Genomic DNA, 14,920 nt, shown 5'->3' with positions numbered 1-14,920 from the left:
TAAAGAATCATACTTTGGATGATAGATCATGATAGATCATAGAACGGTTTGCATTGGAAAGGACCTTAAAGATCGTCTAGTTCCAACCCCCCTACCATGGGCAAGGACACCTTCTACTAGATGAGTATTCAACGTATTTTTCCTTCACAGGATTAAAAAGGAGTTCATAAACCAAGCCAGAAAATCTGTTCAGCTGTTGGCTGCTGCTGTACCTCCTCCTTTGCTCTCCTCACACTCATAGGAGGAATCAAAACTCCACCCAAGCTTAACATTCTACTTCTGCCTGAAGATCTAAGTGGGTGCATAGTCATCAACACAGCCAAGGACTGAAGACATTCAAGCAGGAAAAATTCTCTGGCAAGTTTCTTTTTTCTTCTTTTTTTTTTAAATTCCTTGGGTCACTGCCCAGCCACAAACCCAACCTCTCGCTCTGCTCAACTAAATCTGTGTGAAATCGTGTCTGAGTAAACAAGGACACGAAAGGAAGTTTTTGTCAATGTTTGCTGTTGGGATTGACATGTCTTTTCTTTTTTCTGGCTGATATTTTTAATTGAGATGATTTCTGCAGCCTCCCTTTAAGCAGAACTTTCCTCTGACGAAATTCTGGAGCTCTGAAGGTTTACGGCTAAGAAGAGGCCTCCTTGGGAGAAATCCAGAAATCAATAGCCAGTTACTGTAAAATTGTACAATAGGCAATAGACTTAACTAGATTGATTTAAATGATTAAAGTCTAACAACCTTAAGTTAATGATCTATCTAGTTCAGGTTATTTATCTGCAACAAATGTCAATATACAGCAAAGAGCTCTAAGAGTGAAAAGCTCCAGGAACGAAACATAGAAAGCTCTGCAAACGTTGTTGTGAGTATGAGGCCCAAAGGGTATTAGCAGGTGTTTGTGTTGATTTTCTTTAAGGAGGAAGGGTTGGGTTGCTGACTTCAGTGGGAGCTGTTATACTCTGCCTTTTTTGGAATCACACCTCTGACGATTACTTTTTCTTGCCTTTCAAAGGCCCCATATTTACAGTCATAATTTTACATAAATATGTTTGGTAAAATGTTTAAAGATGGAAATTATGTGACATTTTTTTCTCTTTTTGTATCTGAGTAAACAGAGAGGGTTTTAGAAATACTGAGAACCACCATCAGCAATATACCCAGCATTTCTGAAAATGAGATCCAGCTTTAAAGGAGCCTATATGTGGACCCAGATAGGTCAAATCATAGCCAAATAAATCAGAGGACATGGAATTCAGTCAATAAAAGAGACCTCAAGAACGGATGAGTAAATTTAGATTTTTTTCAAAGCAACCGCGTTAATTCCAAACCTTTCTTTCTTCATGCAGTGCTCAATGGCACTGGATAAAATGCAAGATTTGAGTCTGAAACAGGCAGTGTCCCGAGCTGAGCTGGATGAAGTGGAAGGTATTCCCCTCACAAAACCAATATGCAGCACATGGGACCAAGTGTGGAAGTTCAAAGCCAGACCTGATGATCTCCTCATCGCAACCTATGCAAAAGCAGGTTGGTGTGGGTAGGAAACAGAAGAGAAAAGTTTGTGATAGTGTTTATTGTTGGAATTAAAAATTATGTTTTTCTATTGTGACTGATTTTATTTAATCTCAAACCAGACGTATTTCAAAGATGTGGAGCTCTGTCAGCTGTGACTAGTAACTTCTAACTTCTTTGTTAGAAGTAACAACCATCTATTATTATTGAAGTTCAAATGGTCAAAGCCTAATTACCTATACTTAAATGTTTCCTTTGATTTAGAGTATATACATATATATTAATGGCAACAGTAGAAGTTTTCCACCAATAGGTAATGATTTAACAGACCCTAGTAAAAGCCATCATTACTAAGAAATAATAGAAACTGACTGAACAACTGTGGATTGTATTATGTATTTGGGGAATGACTTGGTGCGTAAACCAGTCCTGATTTCTGAATATGGGTTAATTATTTTCATGAAATAACCCAATTCACTTAATAATTTCAGCCTATAAAATAAAATATCCACCATTAATATTAGCTGTCTGGTATTTTATTCAGTGATTGGCCACTGAGCTCATTACTATTGCTGCTCTTGATCAGACCCTTTATACTTATTACACAGGTAAAAATGAATAACAAGAATCAATTTTAATCCTGGATGAATAAAACCATGTACAGTTTAGGGTATTCAGGAACAGATTTGGGAACAATTGATGATCATAAAAAATAATGAATTAGCAAGAATTTTTAAGTATTTTTTTCAGTAGGGGAAAAAAACCCAAAACATTTTTACAAAGAAAACCCCATTATTTTTATAAAAGCTGAAAGCTTTTAATTTATTTCCTGTATACTGAAAGCAAAACCACATTATTTTATCCAGCCTGAGTGAAAACCTCTCAGCCTTTGAAATGGACAGAAAGTTAGGAGTGCATTTGACGTTACGTTGTATTTGTCAGAGCTGCACCATTAAAGCATCTTAAGATGGGCTGAGTTTCCTGCCCACATTTATTTCCAAGCTGTCCCTCAGCCTGTTCTCTAGCTGACTTGCCACAGTACCTCGGAGGAGATGGGGTTAACCCAGTAATCACAGCTATAAGGGAAAAGAGACACAGTACTGTAACTCTTACAGGATGATGCAGTACCTCAGGCAGACGAGATGTTGAACTGACCTTCATTAGACCTTTCGGACAGGAATGTTGAAAAAAACTGCAATTTTTTTATATTTTCAAACTATATGAAATTTTTACTCACTCAAAGTTCAGGTATTTAATTTTTTTCAGTCAAAATCAGGATGAAAACAAATGTTGCAACAACTGGTTTTGGGAGGTTTGAAAATTGGGAGGAGGGAATTTCATTCCTCTCTGCAAATAATACCATCTCCGAACAATAGTGAGTTTATCCCAGAGCTTCTTTCATTAGCAGTGTAGGGATGGAGGCTATTTCTCTTGTCAGGAAGAAGCCTGTCTAATAGGGAATCCCTGAAACCGTGCTTTGGGAACTACCTTTGTATTTCGAATTATGCATTCTTCCTCCATTATCCTCTCTTTCCGCTTTGTCCATCATCTTCTGTGCTGTTCCTTCCTCCTTCAATATGGAGTCCATCCTTCTGGCTTTCAGTTCCCTGGGTATCCCTGTGGGAAACATCTAAACACTGACATTTTCAGGTACCACATGGACACAGGAGATAGTGGACATGATTCAACAAAATGGAGATGTTGAGAAGTGTAAACGTGACACTACTTACAAACGACATCCTTTCCTTGAGTGGTCTTTCCAAGACTCTTCAGATGCGAGCTACTCAGGTGAATATTATACAAATAGGTTTGTATTTTAGACAAAATCAAACAAAACAAGCACCCAATGTTGATGCCACAGGTTTCCTGTGAAAGGTCCCACTTGCTTTGTCTCTAAACTATGCACCGTGTTGGGTATTAGGGATCAGTTCATCTGCTTTAACATAAACATCTAGTGCTACTCAAGCCAATGCTAGGCTGGCAGACATGACTCAGGAGCTATTGAAGACCATGCTGTTCTGGAGTGGCATCTGAAGGCTGTGTGTGGTACTCCACAGTACTTAAAACAGCAGCAGATAGGCGCAAAATAGGAACGTGGGGGCAACTGAATCCCATTTTCTGATTGGGGGGCTGTATGGAAGAGAAACCTATATTGTGGATGTATTCCCAAAAGGTGGATAATGTTTTCAGTGGGTTTGCTACTGTTTTGAGTAACTGCTGTTAAATTCTAGGGTCTAGTCATCTAAACAAGCTATGGGGCATTCAGGCAACCAGCAGGCCTGACTGTTCTGCAAAGAAGGTTTCTTACAAGAGTATCCCCCCAGAAAGGTCTCCCATTCCACACCAGTCTTTAAGCCAGAATCTCTTCACATTTTAAGCTAAAATGCTTGACTAACTCTGCAGCACAAGTGCTACTTTTTGTCTTCTAACCTAGACTGTGTTGACACAGAGACAAAAAATGATAGAGGATGACAGAGGATGATTGAGGATGATAGGAAAAAAAATGACAGAGGTCATGATAGATGCCTAAAAGGGAGGGGGGGAGGGGATAACACATCTCCACATATCACCAGATATTCCCAAATATTCCCATATATCCAAAACTACTCAAAATCTACTGTCCATCATTCTCCAATTTTTCTTTACATGTTATCCAGAAAGTCTAGTCAGCCAGTCTATTATTCTCATATCCTAGAAAGAAACAAAAATGTCTTACCTGCAAAGTGAAAAGAGATCACTAAATATTGTGAAGGAAAAACATTGTTTGGGTAAATATAAATTATTATTCATCATTATCCTTTGGAATGCAGGGGTTAGACATGGTCCCAAGAAAGCAAGAAGAAGATATGAATCGGTGTTCCACTTTTCCTCCCTGAATACATAGGTAAAAATTTCTCTAGATACACTGAAGGTGCCTATGCAATGTTCTATATATTACACTGCTACATAATTGCTTTGGAGATGAATGATAATTGCAAGGTGAACTGCTGGAAAGACAGTCAAAATCCTCCATAGGAAAACAGCAAAGAAGTGCTAGTACAATTTAGAGAACAAGTCACGTCTCATAATGCAACATCCCACAGGCCTGGAGTTAGCTGAAGCTATGCCTTCTCCACGAACAATAAAAACTCACCTCCCTGTGCAGCTGGTGCCTCCCTCCTTCTGGGAACAAAACTGTAAGGTAAGGCTGAAGAGGTAGGACTCAATTCTACTTCACTTGGAAAGAAAGTGACATAAGCTCATGGACAGGGTTTTAAACTAGAATTGAAGGGGGAAGGGGATAAAACCAGGCCCACTAGTAATGAGCCTAGGGATAAAGGGCCAAGGATGGGGGTGAAATCGGTAGCCCAGCTCAAGTGCATCTACATGGATGCACGTAGCATGGGCAACAAACAGGATGAGCTGGAAGCCATTGTGCAGCAGTACAGCTATGAAGTAGTTGCCATCATGGAAACGTGGTGGGATGACTGTCACAACTGGAATGCTGCGATGAACGGCTATAAGCTCTTCAGAAGGGATAGGCAAGGAAGGAGAGGTGGGGGTGTGGCTCTGTACATTAGGGAATGTTTTGATTGTATAGAGCTAGATTCCAGTGATGATAAAGTCAAGTGTTTATGGGTAAGGTTGAAGGGGAAGGGAAATAAGGGAGATGTTGTGCTGGGAGTATGCTATAGACCACCCAACCAGGATGAGGAGACAGATGAAGTATTCTATAAGCGGCTGGCTGAAGTCTCGCAACCGCCAGCCCTTGTTCTGGTTGGGGACTTCAACCTGCCAGGTATCTACTGGAAATATAACACAGCAGAGAGCAGGCAGGCTAGGAGGTTCCTCGAGTGCATGGAAGATAACTTCCTGACACAACTGGTAGGTGAGCCTACCAGGGGAGGTGCCTTGCTAGACCTACTGCTCACAAACAGAGAAGGACTAGTGGGAGATGTGGTGGTCGGAGGGCGTCTTGGGTTTAGTGATCATGAAATGGTCAAGTTTTCAATTTGTAGCAATGTAAGGAGGGGGGTTAGCAAAACCTCCACCTTGGACTTCCAGAGGGCGGACTTTGGCTTGTTCAGGACACTGGCTGAGAGAGTCCCTTGGGAGACAGTCCTGAAGGGCAAAGGGGTCCAGGAAGGCTGGACGCCCTTCAAGAAGGAAATCTTAAAGGCCCAGGAGCAGGCTGTCCCCAAGTGTCACAAGTCTAAAGGGCAGGGAAAATGGCCAGTCTGGATGAATAAGGAACTTCTGATGGGACTTAGGAATAAAAGGAGGGTTTACCACCTTTGGAAGAAGGGACAGGCAACTCAGGAGGAGTACAGAGATCTCGTTAGGTTATACAGAGAGAAAATTAGAAAGGCAAAAGCCCAGCTGGAGCTCAACTTGGCCACTAACATTAAGGACAACAAAAAAAATTTTTACAAATACATCAACAAAAAGAGAGCCAGGGAGAATCTCCATCCCTTACTGGATGCTGGGGCGAAAGTTGCAACCAAGGACGAGGAGAAGGCTGAGATACTTAATGCCTTCTTTGCCTCCATCTTCAATAGTCAGACCAGCTATCCCCAGGGTGCTCAGCCTCCTGAGCTGGAAGATAAGGATGGAGAGCAGAACAACCCACCCATAACCCAGGAGGAAGTAGTCAATGATCTGCTTCTGCACCTAGATGTACATAAGTCTATGGGGCTGGATGGGATTCACCCAAGAGTACTCAGGGAGCTGGCGGGAGAGCTCACCAAGCCTCTCGTCATCATTTATCAACAATCCTGGTCAAGAGGGGAGGTACCAGATGACTGGAGGGTGGCTAATGTGACACCCATCTACAAGAAGGGTCGGAAGGAGGATCCGGGAAACTACAGGCCTGTCAGCCTGACCTCGGTACCAGGAAAGATCATGGAGAGCATCATCTTGAGTGAGCTCTCACGGCAAGTGCAGGGCAGCCAAGGGATCAGGGCCAGCCAGCATGGGTTTAGGAAAGGGAGGTCCTGCTTAACCAACCTGATCTCTTTCTATGACCATGTGACCCGCCTTCTGGATGCGGGGAAGGCTGTGGACGTTGTCTATCTGGACTTTGGTAAGGCCTTTGACACTGTCTCCCACAGCATTCTCCTGGAGAAGCTGGCGAATCATGGCATAGACAAGTGTACTCTTCGCTGGGTTAAAAACTGGCTGGATGGCCGTGCCCAGAGAGTTGTGATTAATGGGGTGAAATCCTCTTGGCGGCCAGTCACCAGTGGTGTCCCTCAGGGCTCAGTTTTGGGGCCGGTTTTGTTTAATATCTTTATCAATGATCTGGATGAGAGGATTGAGTGCACCCTCAGTAAGTTTGCAGACGACACCAAACTAGGTGGGAGTGTTGATCTGCTTGAGGGTAGGAAGGCTCTACAGAGGGACCTGAACAGGCTGGATCGATGGGCCAAGGCCAACTGTATGAGGTTTAATAAGGCCAAGTGCCGGGTCCTGCGTTTTGGTCACAACAACCCCAAGCAGCGCTACAGGCTTGGGGAAGAGTGGCTGGAAAGCTGCCCAGCAGAAAAGGGCCTGGGGATGCTGGTGGACGGCCAGCTTAACATGAGCCAGCAGTGTGCCCAGGTGGCCAAGAAGGCCAACAGCATTCTGGTTTGTATCAGGAATAGCGTGGCCAGCAGGAGCAGGGGAGTGATCGTGCCTCTGTACTCGGCACTGGTGAGGCCTCACCTCAAGTACTGTGTTCAGTTCTGGGCCCCTCTGTACAAGAGGGACATTGAAGTGCTGGAGTGCGTCCAGAGGAGAGCGACCAGGCTGGTGAGGGGTCTGGAGACCAGGTCATATGAGGAGAGGCTGAGGGAGCGGGGCATGTTTAGCTTGGAGAAGAGGAGGCTGAGGGGAGACCTCATTGCCCTCTACAGCTACCTGAAAGGAGGCTGGAGAGAGGTGGGTGTTGGCCTCTTCTCCCAGGTGAATAATGACAGGCAGAGGAAATGGTCTGAAGTTGCGGCAGGGGAGGTTTAGATTAGATATTAGGAAGAATTACTTTACTGAAAGAGTGGTCAGGCACTGGAACAGCCTGCCCAGGGAGGTGGTTGAGTCACCATCCCTAGAGGTATTTAAGAAATGTGTAGATGTGGCACTTCAGGGCATGCTCTAGTGGCAGAGATTGTAGGTTGTTTGGTTGGACTCGATGATCTCAAAGGTCCTTTCCAACCATGAAGATTCTATGATAAACCAGGACTGAATATGATTTCCAGAATCTTTGTGAAACCTAAAGGTCTCCCCAGATATTTTCCCTTTAATGTGCAAAGCCTGGGTGAAACTAAAGAAGTCACGACTAAGTTACATGCTTTCGATTTCAGAAAATGGCTTCAAAGCTTCAAAGCAAAATCTCTTAAGCCTCCATCGTCAGGCTTCAAGAGAAAACTCCAGGACATGCACAATCTCTACATAAGCTGTGTAAGTTAATATTTTTCTCTTTCTCTCTTTTCATATCAATAAAGATAATCTATGTGGCGAGAAATGCAAAAGACAACCTGGTGTCCTACTACCATTTCCACAGAATGAATAAAGGACTGCCTGACCCAGGAACCTGGGAAGAGTTTGTGGAGAAATTCATGACCGGAAAAGGTGATGAACTGCAACCAATTGTATATTAGATTTTGTTCATTTAAAAAATGCATTACGTCATTGATCTATTTATTTCAGCTATGGTTTGCAATCCAGTGCTGACACTGACAGAAGGATGTCTACTGAAGGTGTTTCAGTAGTAATCTGTCTTTATTCATGGGTTTTTATGAGTAACTAAAGGAAAAATTCTATCTATCTTCAAAATTCCTGTTTTGAAAAAAAAAATGCTACATTTTATTCTATTATCATTCAGAAACATACGTGACAATTTTCAGGCTTAATCTCTTCTCTCTGAGGTTAAAAGAAACCTGCTTGGAAGCCAGCTGGGAAGGAACAGTGGTTTAATTGGTTTTACTCTAGCCTGATATACAAGAGACCAAGGTTTAATTTTGTGTGGAAATGTGTGGTGTGAATTTGACTTAAGAGAGTCTTTTTACCTAAATTAATCTGTATAAAAATCAGGCATCTGAATGAAGGCAGTTATCTAGCGAAAGACAGGCAACGCCAGAAGCTGATTATTCCCTTTCTAAAAGAGGTGCTCATATCCAAGAAAGAACACCTGCTCAGGTGGATGGCAGTCTGCACTTTTGGTCAGTAAAGCCTCCATAGGTCTTTAATATTTTTGCCACCATGTAGGCCTAGAAACGCCACTGTCTGGACCGGTATGAGACTCTCATGTCTAAAGGAGACCTTGTGTCTTGTGTCTGAACAGCTTGGCTTGGGAGCCATCTGTCCCAGTGCAGACATCTAGGACATAGCTACCTCTGTCCAAGCTAGTCATCTTGATACTTGCTGGAGAGAAACAGGCACTTCTGCCAGTATACCAAATATTTAAACCAGTTAGAATCACAGAATAATGCAAGTTGGAAGGGACCTTTGGTGTCAATCTGGTCCAACTCCCTGCTCAAAGCAGGGACAGTTAAGACCTGTCTTGTCCAGCTGATCAGATGAATCACTCTGGAAAAGTCTGTTTCTCTCCATGGACCATATAGGCAGCCTGGATTTTTCATTCAGGGCTAGGCGGCTACATTTGTTGCCCTCTGAAGTTACGCATGAATCCTGCTCTGAGCATCCATACACATGTGGGATTAATAGCACGAACGCTGTGATAAACACAGAGCACAGCAGTCATGGTCACAGTCATTCAAAACCAGATGGGAAATGTCCAGACACTCGTTATTGGGGAAACATAAGTGCCACAGATAGTTCGGGCATTTATAGCTGCTGATAATGTTATTCTTTTTTCAGTGCTCTGGGGTTCCTGGTATGACCATGTAAAAGGATGGTGGAAGGCAAAAGATAAGCACCGTATTCTCTATCTCTTCTATGAAGATATGAAGGAGGTAAAAGGCTGAATGTATGTTTATAGAGCTCTGATATCTCGAAGTCCCGTAGACACTACCTACAATCAACAGTTTTCTATTATAATACCAGCTATATCAGTAAATCTTCCAATAACTTGATCTTCTCACACCGACAATTGCAACTTTAACACTATGTTTGATTTCTTTGCTTTTCCTGGTTCTGTATCTTATCCCATGTATCTTATCCCTCTGCAGAATCCAAAGCAAGAAATTCAGAAGATTCTGAAGTTCCTGGAGAAGGAGGTGAATCAGGAGGTTCTAAACAAGATAATCCATCACACCTCCTTTGAGATAATGAAAGAAAATCCCATGACAAACTACACTAAGGAGTTTCAGGGAATAATGGATCACTCCATCTCCCCCTTCATGAGAAAAGGTACCGAGGTTTGTTACTGGCATCAACTCTGTCTTCCTGGCTTTCATTCTGCTTTGAAATAAGCCTTGAAGTACAAGTATCTACTGAGTTGTGGCTAATGGGGTTCAGGAAATACTGGCAAATTAATCTTTTTTTCTTTTTTTGCTTTGCTGTTTGTAGGGATTGTCGGTGACTGGAAGAATTACTTCACTGTGGCACAAAATCAGAAATTTGATGAAGATTATAAGAAAAAAATGGCTGATACCTCTCTTGTTTTTCGCATGGAATTGTGATTATCAGCAACAGGAATTATTCTCTATGATCTTCAGCCTTTTCCATTTTATATATTTTGTTTTTCCTTCACAAATGCCTCTGTCCCTAAGATTTCGATATCTCTCTTTCACACACCACTGATTTTTCATTACTGCGAGAGTGCCCAAATTATGTCGAAGTTTAGGTCTCCCTGATGAAAATAATCCCACTGGATACTTCTCATTCATCCCTCCCATAGTAACTTTCAGCATTAACAAAAATATTTCACATATGCTTTGAGGTTTTGTCTTTGAAAAGCTACAGTTGATATTGCTGGGATTTCCAAATCAACCTACAACAGAAATTAGGAACAAAGAGGAAAAAAGGTGTTAAAAGAGTGCAACAGGTGTGGGCATTATTTTATTCACGTTGTACAAACATTAATCAATAAATAACAATAAACAAACTTAAAGGTGGTTAGGTATAAACAGAACAACAGAGGTACACAAAGTAGAATCATTTTATTTTGATGAATGGACCACTCGGTGGATAAGGAACTGGCTGGATGGCCGCACTCAGAGGGTTGCAGCCAACGGCTTGATGTCCACGTGGAAACCAGTGACGAGTGCCGTTCCTCAGGGATCAGTACTGGGATCAGTGCTGTTTAACATCTTTGTCAGCGACATGGACAGTGGGATTGAGTGCACCCTCAGCAAGTTTGCTGACAACAACAAGCTGTGTGGCACAGTCGACACACTGGAGGGAAGGGATGCCATCTGGAGGGAAGGAATGCCATCCAGCGAGACCTGGACAGGCTTGAGAGGTGTGCCCGTGCAAACCTCATGAAGTTCAACAAGGCCAAGTGCAAGGTCCTGCACGTGGGTCATGGCAATCCCAAGCACAAATACAGGTTGGGCAGAGAATGGATTGAGAGCAGCCCTGAGGAGAAGGACTTGGGGGTGCTGGTGGATGAGAAGCTCAACATGAACCGGCAATGCGCACTTGCAGCCCAGAAAGCCAACTGCATCCTGGGCTGCATCAAAAGAAGTGTGGCCAGCAGGTCGAGGGAGGTGATTCTGCCCCTCTACTCTGCTCTCGTGAGACCCCACCTGGAGCACTGCGTCCAGTTCTGGAGTCCACAGCACAAGAAGGACATGGACCTGTTGGAATGGGTCCAGTGGAGACCCACGAAGATAATCAGAGGGCTGGAGCACCTCTCCTATGAGGACAAGCTGAGAGAGTTGGGGCTGTTCAGCCTGGAGAAGAGAAGGCTCGGGGGAGACCTTATAGCAGCCTTCCAGTACCTAAAGGGGGCCTACAGGAAGGATGGGGAGGGACTCTTTATCAGGGAGTGTAATGATAGGATGAGGGGTAACGGTTTCAAACTGAAGGAGGGTAGATTTAGATTGGATACTAGGAAAAAGTTCTTTACAATGAGGGTGGTGAGGCAGTGGAACAGGTTGCCCAGAGAAGTTGTGGATGCCCCATCCCTGGAAGAGTTCAAGGCCATGGGGTTTTGAGCAACCCGGTCTAGTGGGAGGTGTCCCTGCCCGTGGCAGGGGGGTTGGAATTAGATGATCTTTAAGGTCCCTTCCAACTCTAACCACTCTATGATTCTATGCTTCTCTTGTTTTAAGCTGGACATCATAAATGCCACTGAGATAAAAGCAACATTTTCAAAAACACCAAACACCTATTACTTCATTTGATAAAACTTGCTAAAGGATACAGAAAGACATTTATTTAAAATCCATCTGTGGAAGCAGTAGTACTTACTCAATCAAGACAAGCTTTTATCACTGTTACCTTTTGAAACAGATAGAATACTCTTCCGCTGACATTTGGAGAATTATGAAAGTTGGTATGAACCAGGTCAAGAGACAGATGCATATACCATCTCCCTCTTCTCCACTGTTGTAAAAGTGTTGCACGCACCACATTTTTACTTCCTCCTTTTCTTCGATCTTCCCTTGTCAATCAAATACACAAACAATCCAACGAGGGCTCTTAGTTGCAATAGGCCCCAGTTGATATTATCAAATAAAGACCAGATCTGCTCTAGCATTAGCACCAGTGCTATAGCCACGCTTTGAGCCTGTGGGAAATTAATTGAAGTTATTCATAGCCTATAGACAACTATTACCAATTTTAGTTTTAAAGTGCCACCATTGAGTTTGACACACAAAAAAGGCCCCAAAGAGTTCCTGCTTAACTGAGCTTGCACTCTGAACACCAGAGGGAAAACAACACAGACTACAGCAGCTGGAGGAAAATACTGTCTTAGTCTCATGTAGCCTAGTTTAGTCCAGTTTAACACAGAAAATGTTTGCTGGGGCTATTTTTTCTTTGGTCTGTGGGGAGTTCCAAGGATTTAGTAATAAAAGCAGCTGACAACACACACAGTCCATTTCAGGCTACTGATTTAATCCAAATATCTAAAATGAACACAGTTCTCTGAAGAGCAGCAAAATCCTGCATCAAGTTTGTAAACAAACTAAAAGCTTCCTGTTAAATGTAAAGTTACATTGTCAGTTCCTGGTCCACCAATTTTCCCACAAAAATGCAGGAAACACTGGAACTAGAAATACGCATTTGCTACACTCATGCGAATGTAGGCATTTGAAGAGCTTTAGGTCAACAGAGATTCCTGCCCACAAATAAAGGATGTCTCAGTAAAATGACTACCTGAGAAAAAAGTCATCTGGCAGAGGCGCTGCTGTTCATTGCAGCAAGGCTAAATATCAGCCTGAGGAGCTTTCTGCTACTTGTTTGTTTTCTGTTTATGATTAACTTGATTTGATATCTTAGTATCCGCAGTATGAGGAAAAGGCGTTGCCCACTCTCTGATGTATTTCCATTCTCTTGGGTTGCTCCATGAAATCACGTGAGTCAGCTGAGTTTGCCAACCTAATCCTCATTCAGTGTCATAAGAGCCATCAGTAAACAGAAAACATGCTGAACTCAGTAGCTTGGTGACATTTTATGAGCGGTGCTGTACAAAAGGTCGCACAGATGACTTATTTGTTCCTCCTTTGAAATCTCTGAACCTATCAGAAGTGCAAAATGCTGACGGTGGACGAAGCCTGGTGCAAAATGGAGCTGCACAGTCACTGCAAGGATAGAGGCACCATATAATAAAGGGCCTGTATCCCGTTTGGAAAGTCACCTTTGCTCTCAGTTCCTTCGGTAACTCTTCACCCAGCTGCAGTTCAGCTGCTCTGAAAAGCAGATAAAAAGTAACACGGGTCAGAGGTCAGAGTGCGGTCCTAGAAAAAAAAGGGGGAAAACAAACACTGGATGTGTGGTTACATAAAAACCTGGGTTTCTTATGCCATTGTTATTATCCTTACACATACACAAAGACAGAAATGTTAACCCTTACGACAAAATACAGCTGGCAGGAAGATAGAAAAGTGGGATGTTTCTGCTTTTTATGCTCTCTCAAGCTGCCATAGTTGAAAGAGGTCAACCTGTGGATTCAGTCATAATTTGCAAAATGTTATTAATTATACCAGTGAAAAAATACAGGGAACAGTGCATTGTTACCAGTGAAAATGATTGGATCTGTAGTTACCAGGACAGTCCGGGAAAGGGGTTAATAGGCTGTGTGCATCCCCCAGTGGGCCTGGAGACTACCATGGTTTGGTGTGTCAGTAGAGATGTGCATCTGCTTCTGGGTAGATGACTGGAGGGTGCCTACATCTAGAGCACCTTTAACTTACATATCTTTAGGTTTGTCAGTTGTTATGTACAGAAGAGCTTTAAATGATGTGTTACACAGAGATTGTTTACTAATACCAACATAAATTGATAAGAGGTTTAATTTATTTTTACATAAGATACTGTAAATCATTGAGCACCTGCAAAAGGAGATTGTACGTCTTCAGTGAATTTTTTTCAAATCAATTTAAACTATTGACAAGTGACTCTGTTTACTATGGTGATAGAGCTCCATACAAAGCTCTATTAGATGTATGCCCTGAATAAGCACCTATGCCTTATTTTCATCCAGTTACCTAGATGCATGGTTTTACTAACCTTCTTACATAGGTGTAACTTCTTCTATGTCAGTTTAAAAAGGACTTGTGTCAGTTTACCTAATGTAATCCCACAGCAACTTCTTCAATGCTGCTTAGTCTCTTCTTTTATAAGACAGTGTACCTGTAGAGTTTTGATAGTGGAGAAACTTTGTTCTTCATCTCTAACAAATGTTTGAAAATCAGTGTTGATTAATACACGTTAACCGGTCACATGGTTCTGTTTTGTAGCTCTGCATTAAAGATACCAAAACAAATCCTCCAATGGCTATGACTTCCTGCTTTGATATAGACTTTTTAATAGGAACTGCTGTGTTAATTCTAGGGTAGTCACGATCATCCTTTAGCCTGACTGACTGTAGCAATGAGGGGAGTCATTTTCCTTTCACACGGAATGCAACCATTTGTGAAACAGAATGGAAGAAGCACCAAGCTTCAAAAAATTAAAGAAAGAGACAGGAGAAGGGAGCTGTTCTATCTTCTTAGCTAGCATTCAAAGACAGAGGGACACTGCTTTCCTTTCCCCTAATTTTACTGTGTATGATCTGCTTCACTTTTTCTCCAGTTAGGAAACACACCACAAACGTATTTCATTTGTCCTATACATATAGCATATGGATATCCTACCCTATAATATATTCATTGTATATGTTTTATAATGTATATGTCAACATGTTCACAAAGAGCCTTATCTTTACAACAAGGATTTTACCAGAGGTGCATTACCCCTGTATTTTAAGCCTGAACTGAAGCTTCCATTTTCCTCATGTCCTCGATGAGCGATGCAAGCCCTGTCTCAGCGCAGGCTGTAGGTGAGC

The 14,920-nt window shown here is 42.4% G+C and overlaps 1 protein-coding gene across 2 annotated transcripts; it reads left to right on the top strand.

Annotated features, from left to right (window-relative positions):
* Positions 1-262: 262 nt before the first annotated feature.
* SULT1C4 (sulfotransferase family 1C member 4) lies at positions 263-10,141 on the top strand. Of its 2 annotated transcripts, none has more exons than XM_063338705.1 (8): positions 263-357; positions 1,344-1,521; positions 3,157-3,294; positions 4,590-4,687; positions 7,968-8,094; positions 9,343-9,437; positions 9,654-9,834; positions 9,994-10,141. In XM_063338705.1, exons 2-8 carry the CDS (start codon positions 1,350-1,352, stop codon positions 10,104-10,106), a joined length of 924 nt encoding a protein of 307 aa, XP_063194775.1. In that variant the 5' UTR covers positions 263-357; positions 1,344-1,349; the 3' UTR covers positions 10,107-10,141. The 2 variants fall into 2 exon arrangements, with proteins under 2 accessions (XP_063194775.1, XP_063194768.1); XM_063338698.1 differs by lacking the exon at positions 263-357 and adding an exon at positions 791-859.
* Positions 10,142-14,920: the final 4,779 nt, after the last annotated feature.

This window comes from Chroicocephalus ridibundus, chromosome 1, assembly GCF_963924245.1.
Source record: "Chroicocephalus ridibundus chromosome 1, bChrRid1.1, whole genome shotgun sequence".
Classification (NCBI taxonomy): domain Eukaryota; kingdom Metazoa; phylum Chordata; class Aves; order Charadriiformes; family Laridae; genus Chroicocephalus; species Chroicocephalus ridibundus.
Note: the sequence above shows the minus strand (reverse complement) of the source record. Positions and strands in the feature narration are given on the sequence as shown.

Excerpts from the sequence above, each read along its gene's own strand:
- SULT1C4 (XM_063338705.1), top strand. The coding sequence starts at position 1,350 with ATGGCACTGGATAAAATGCAAGATTTGAGTCTGAAACAGGCAGTGTCC. Across the intron at positions 3,295-4,589 it reads TTCAGATGCGAGCTACTCAG|GCCTGGAGTTAGCTGAAGCT; the intron begins GTGAATATTATA and ends AACATCCCACAG. Across the intron at positions 4,688-7,967 it reads TCTGGGAACAAAACTGTAAG|ATAATCTATGTGGCGAGAAA; the intron begins GTAAGGCTGAAG and ends ATATCAATAAAG.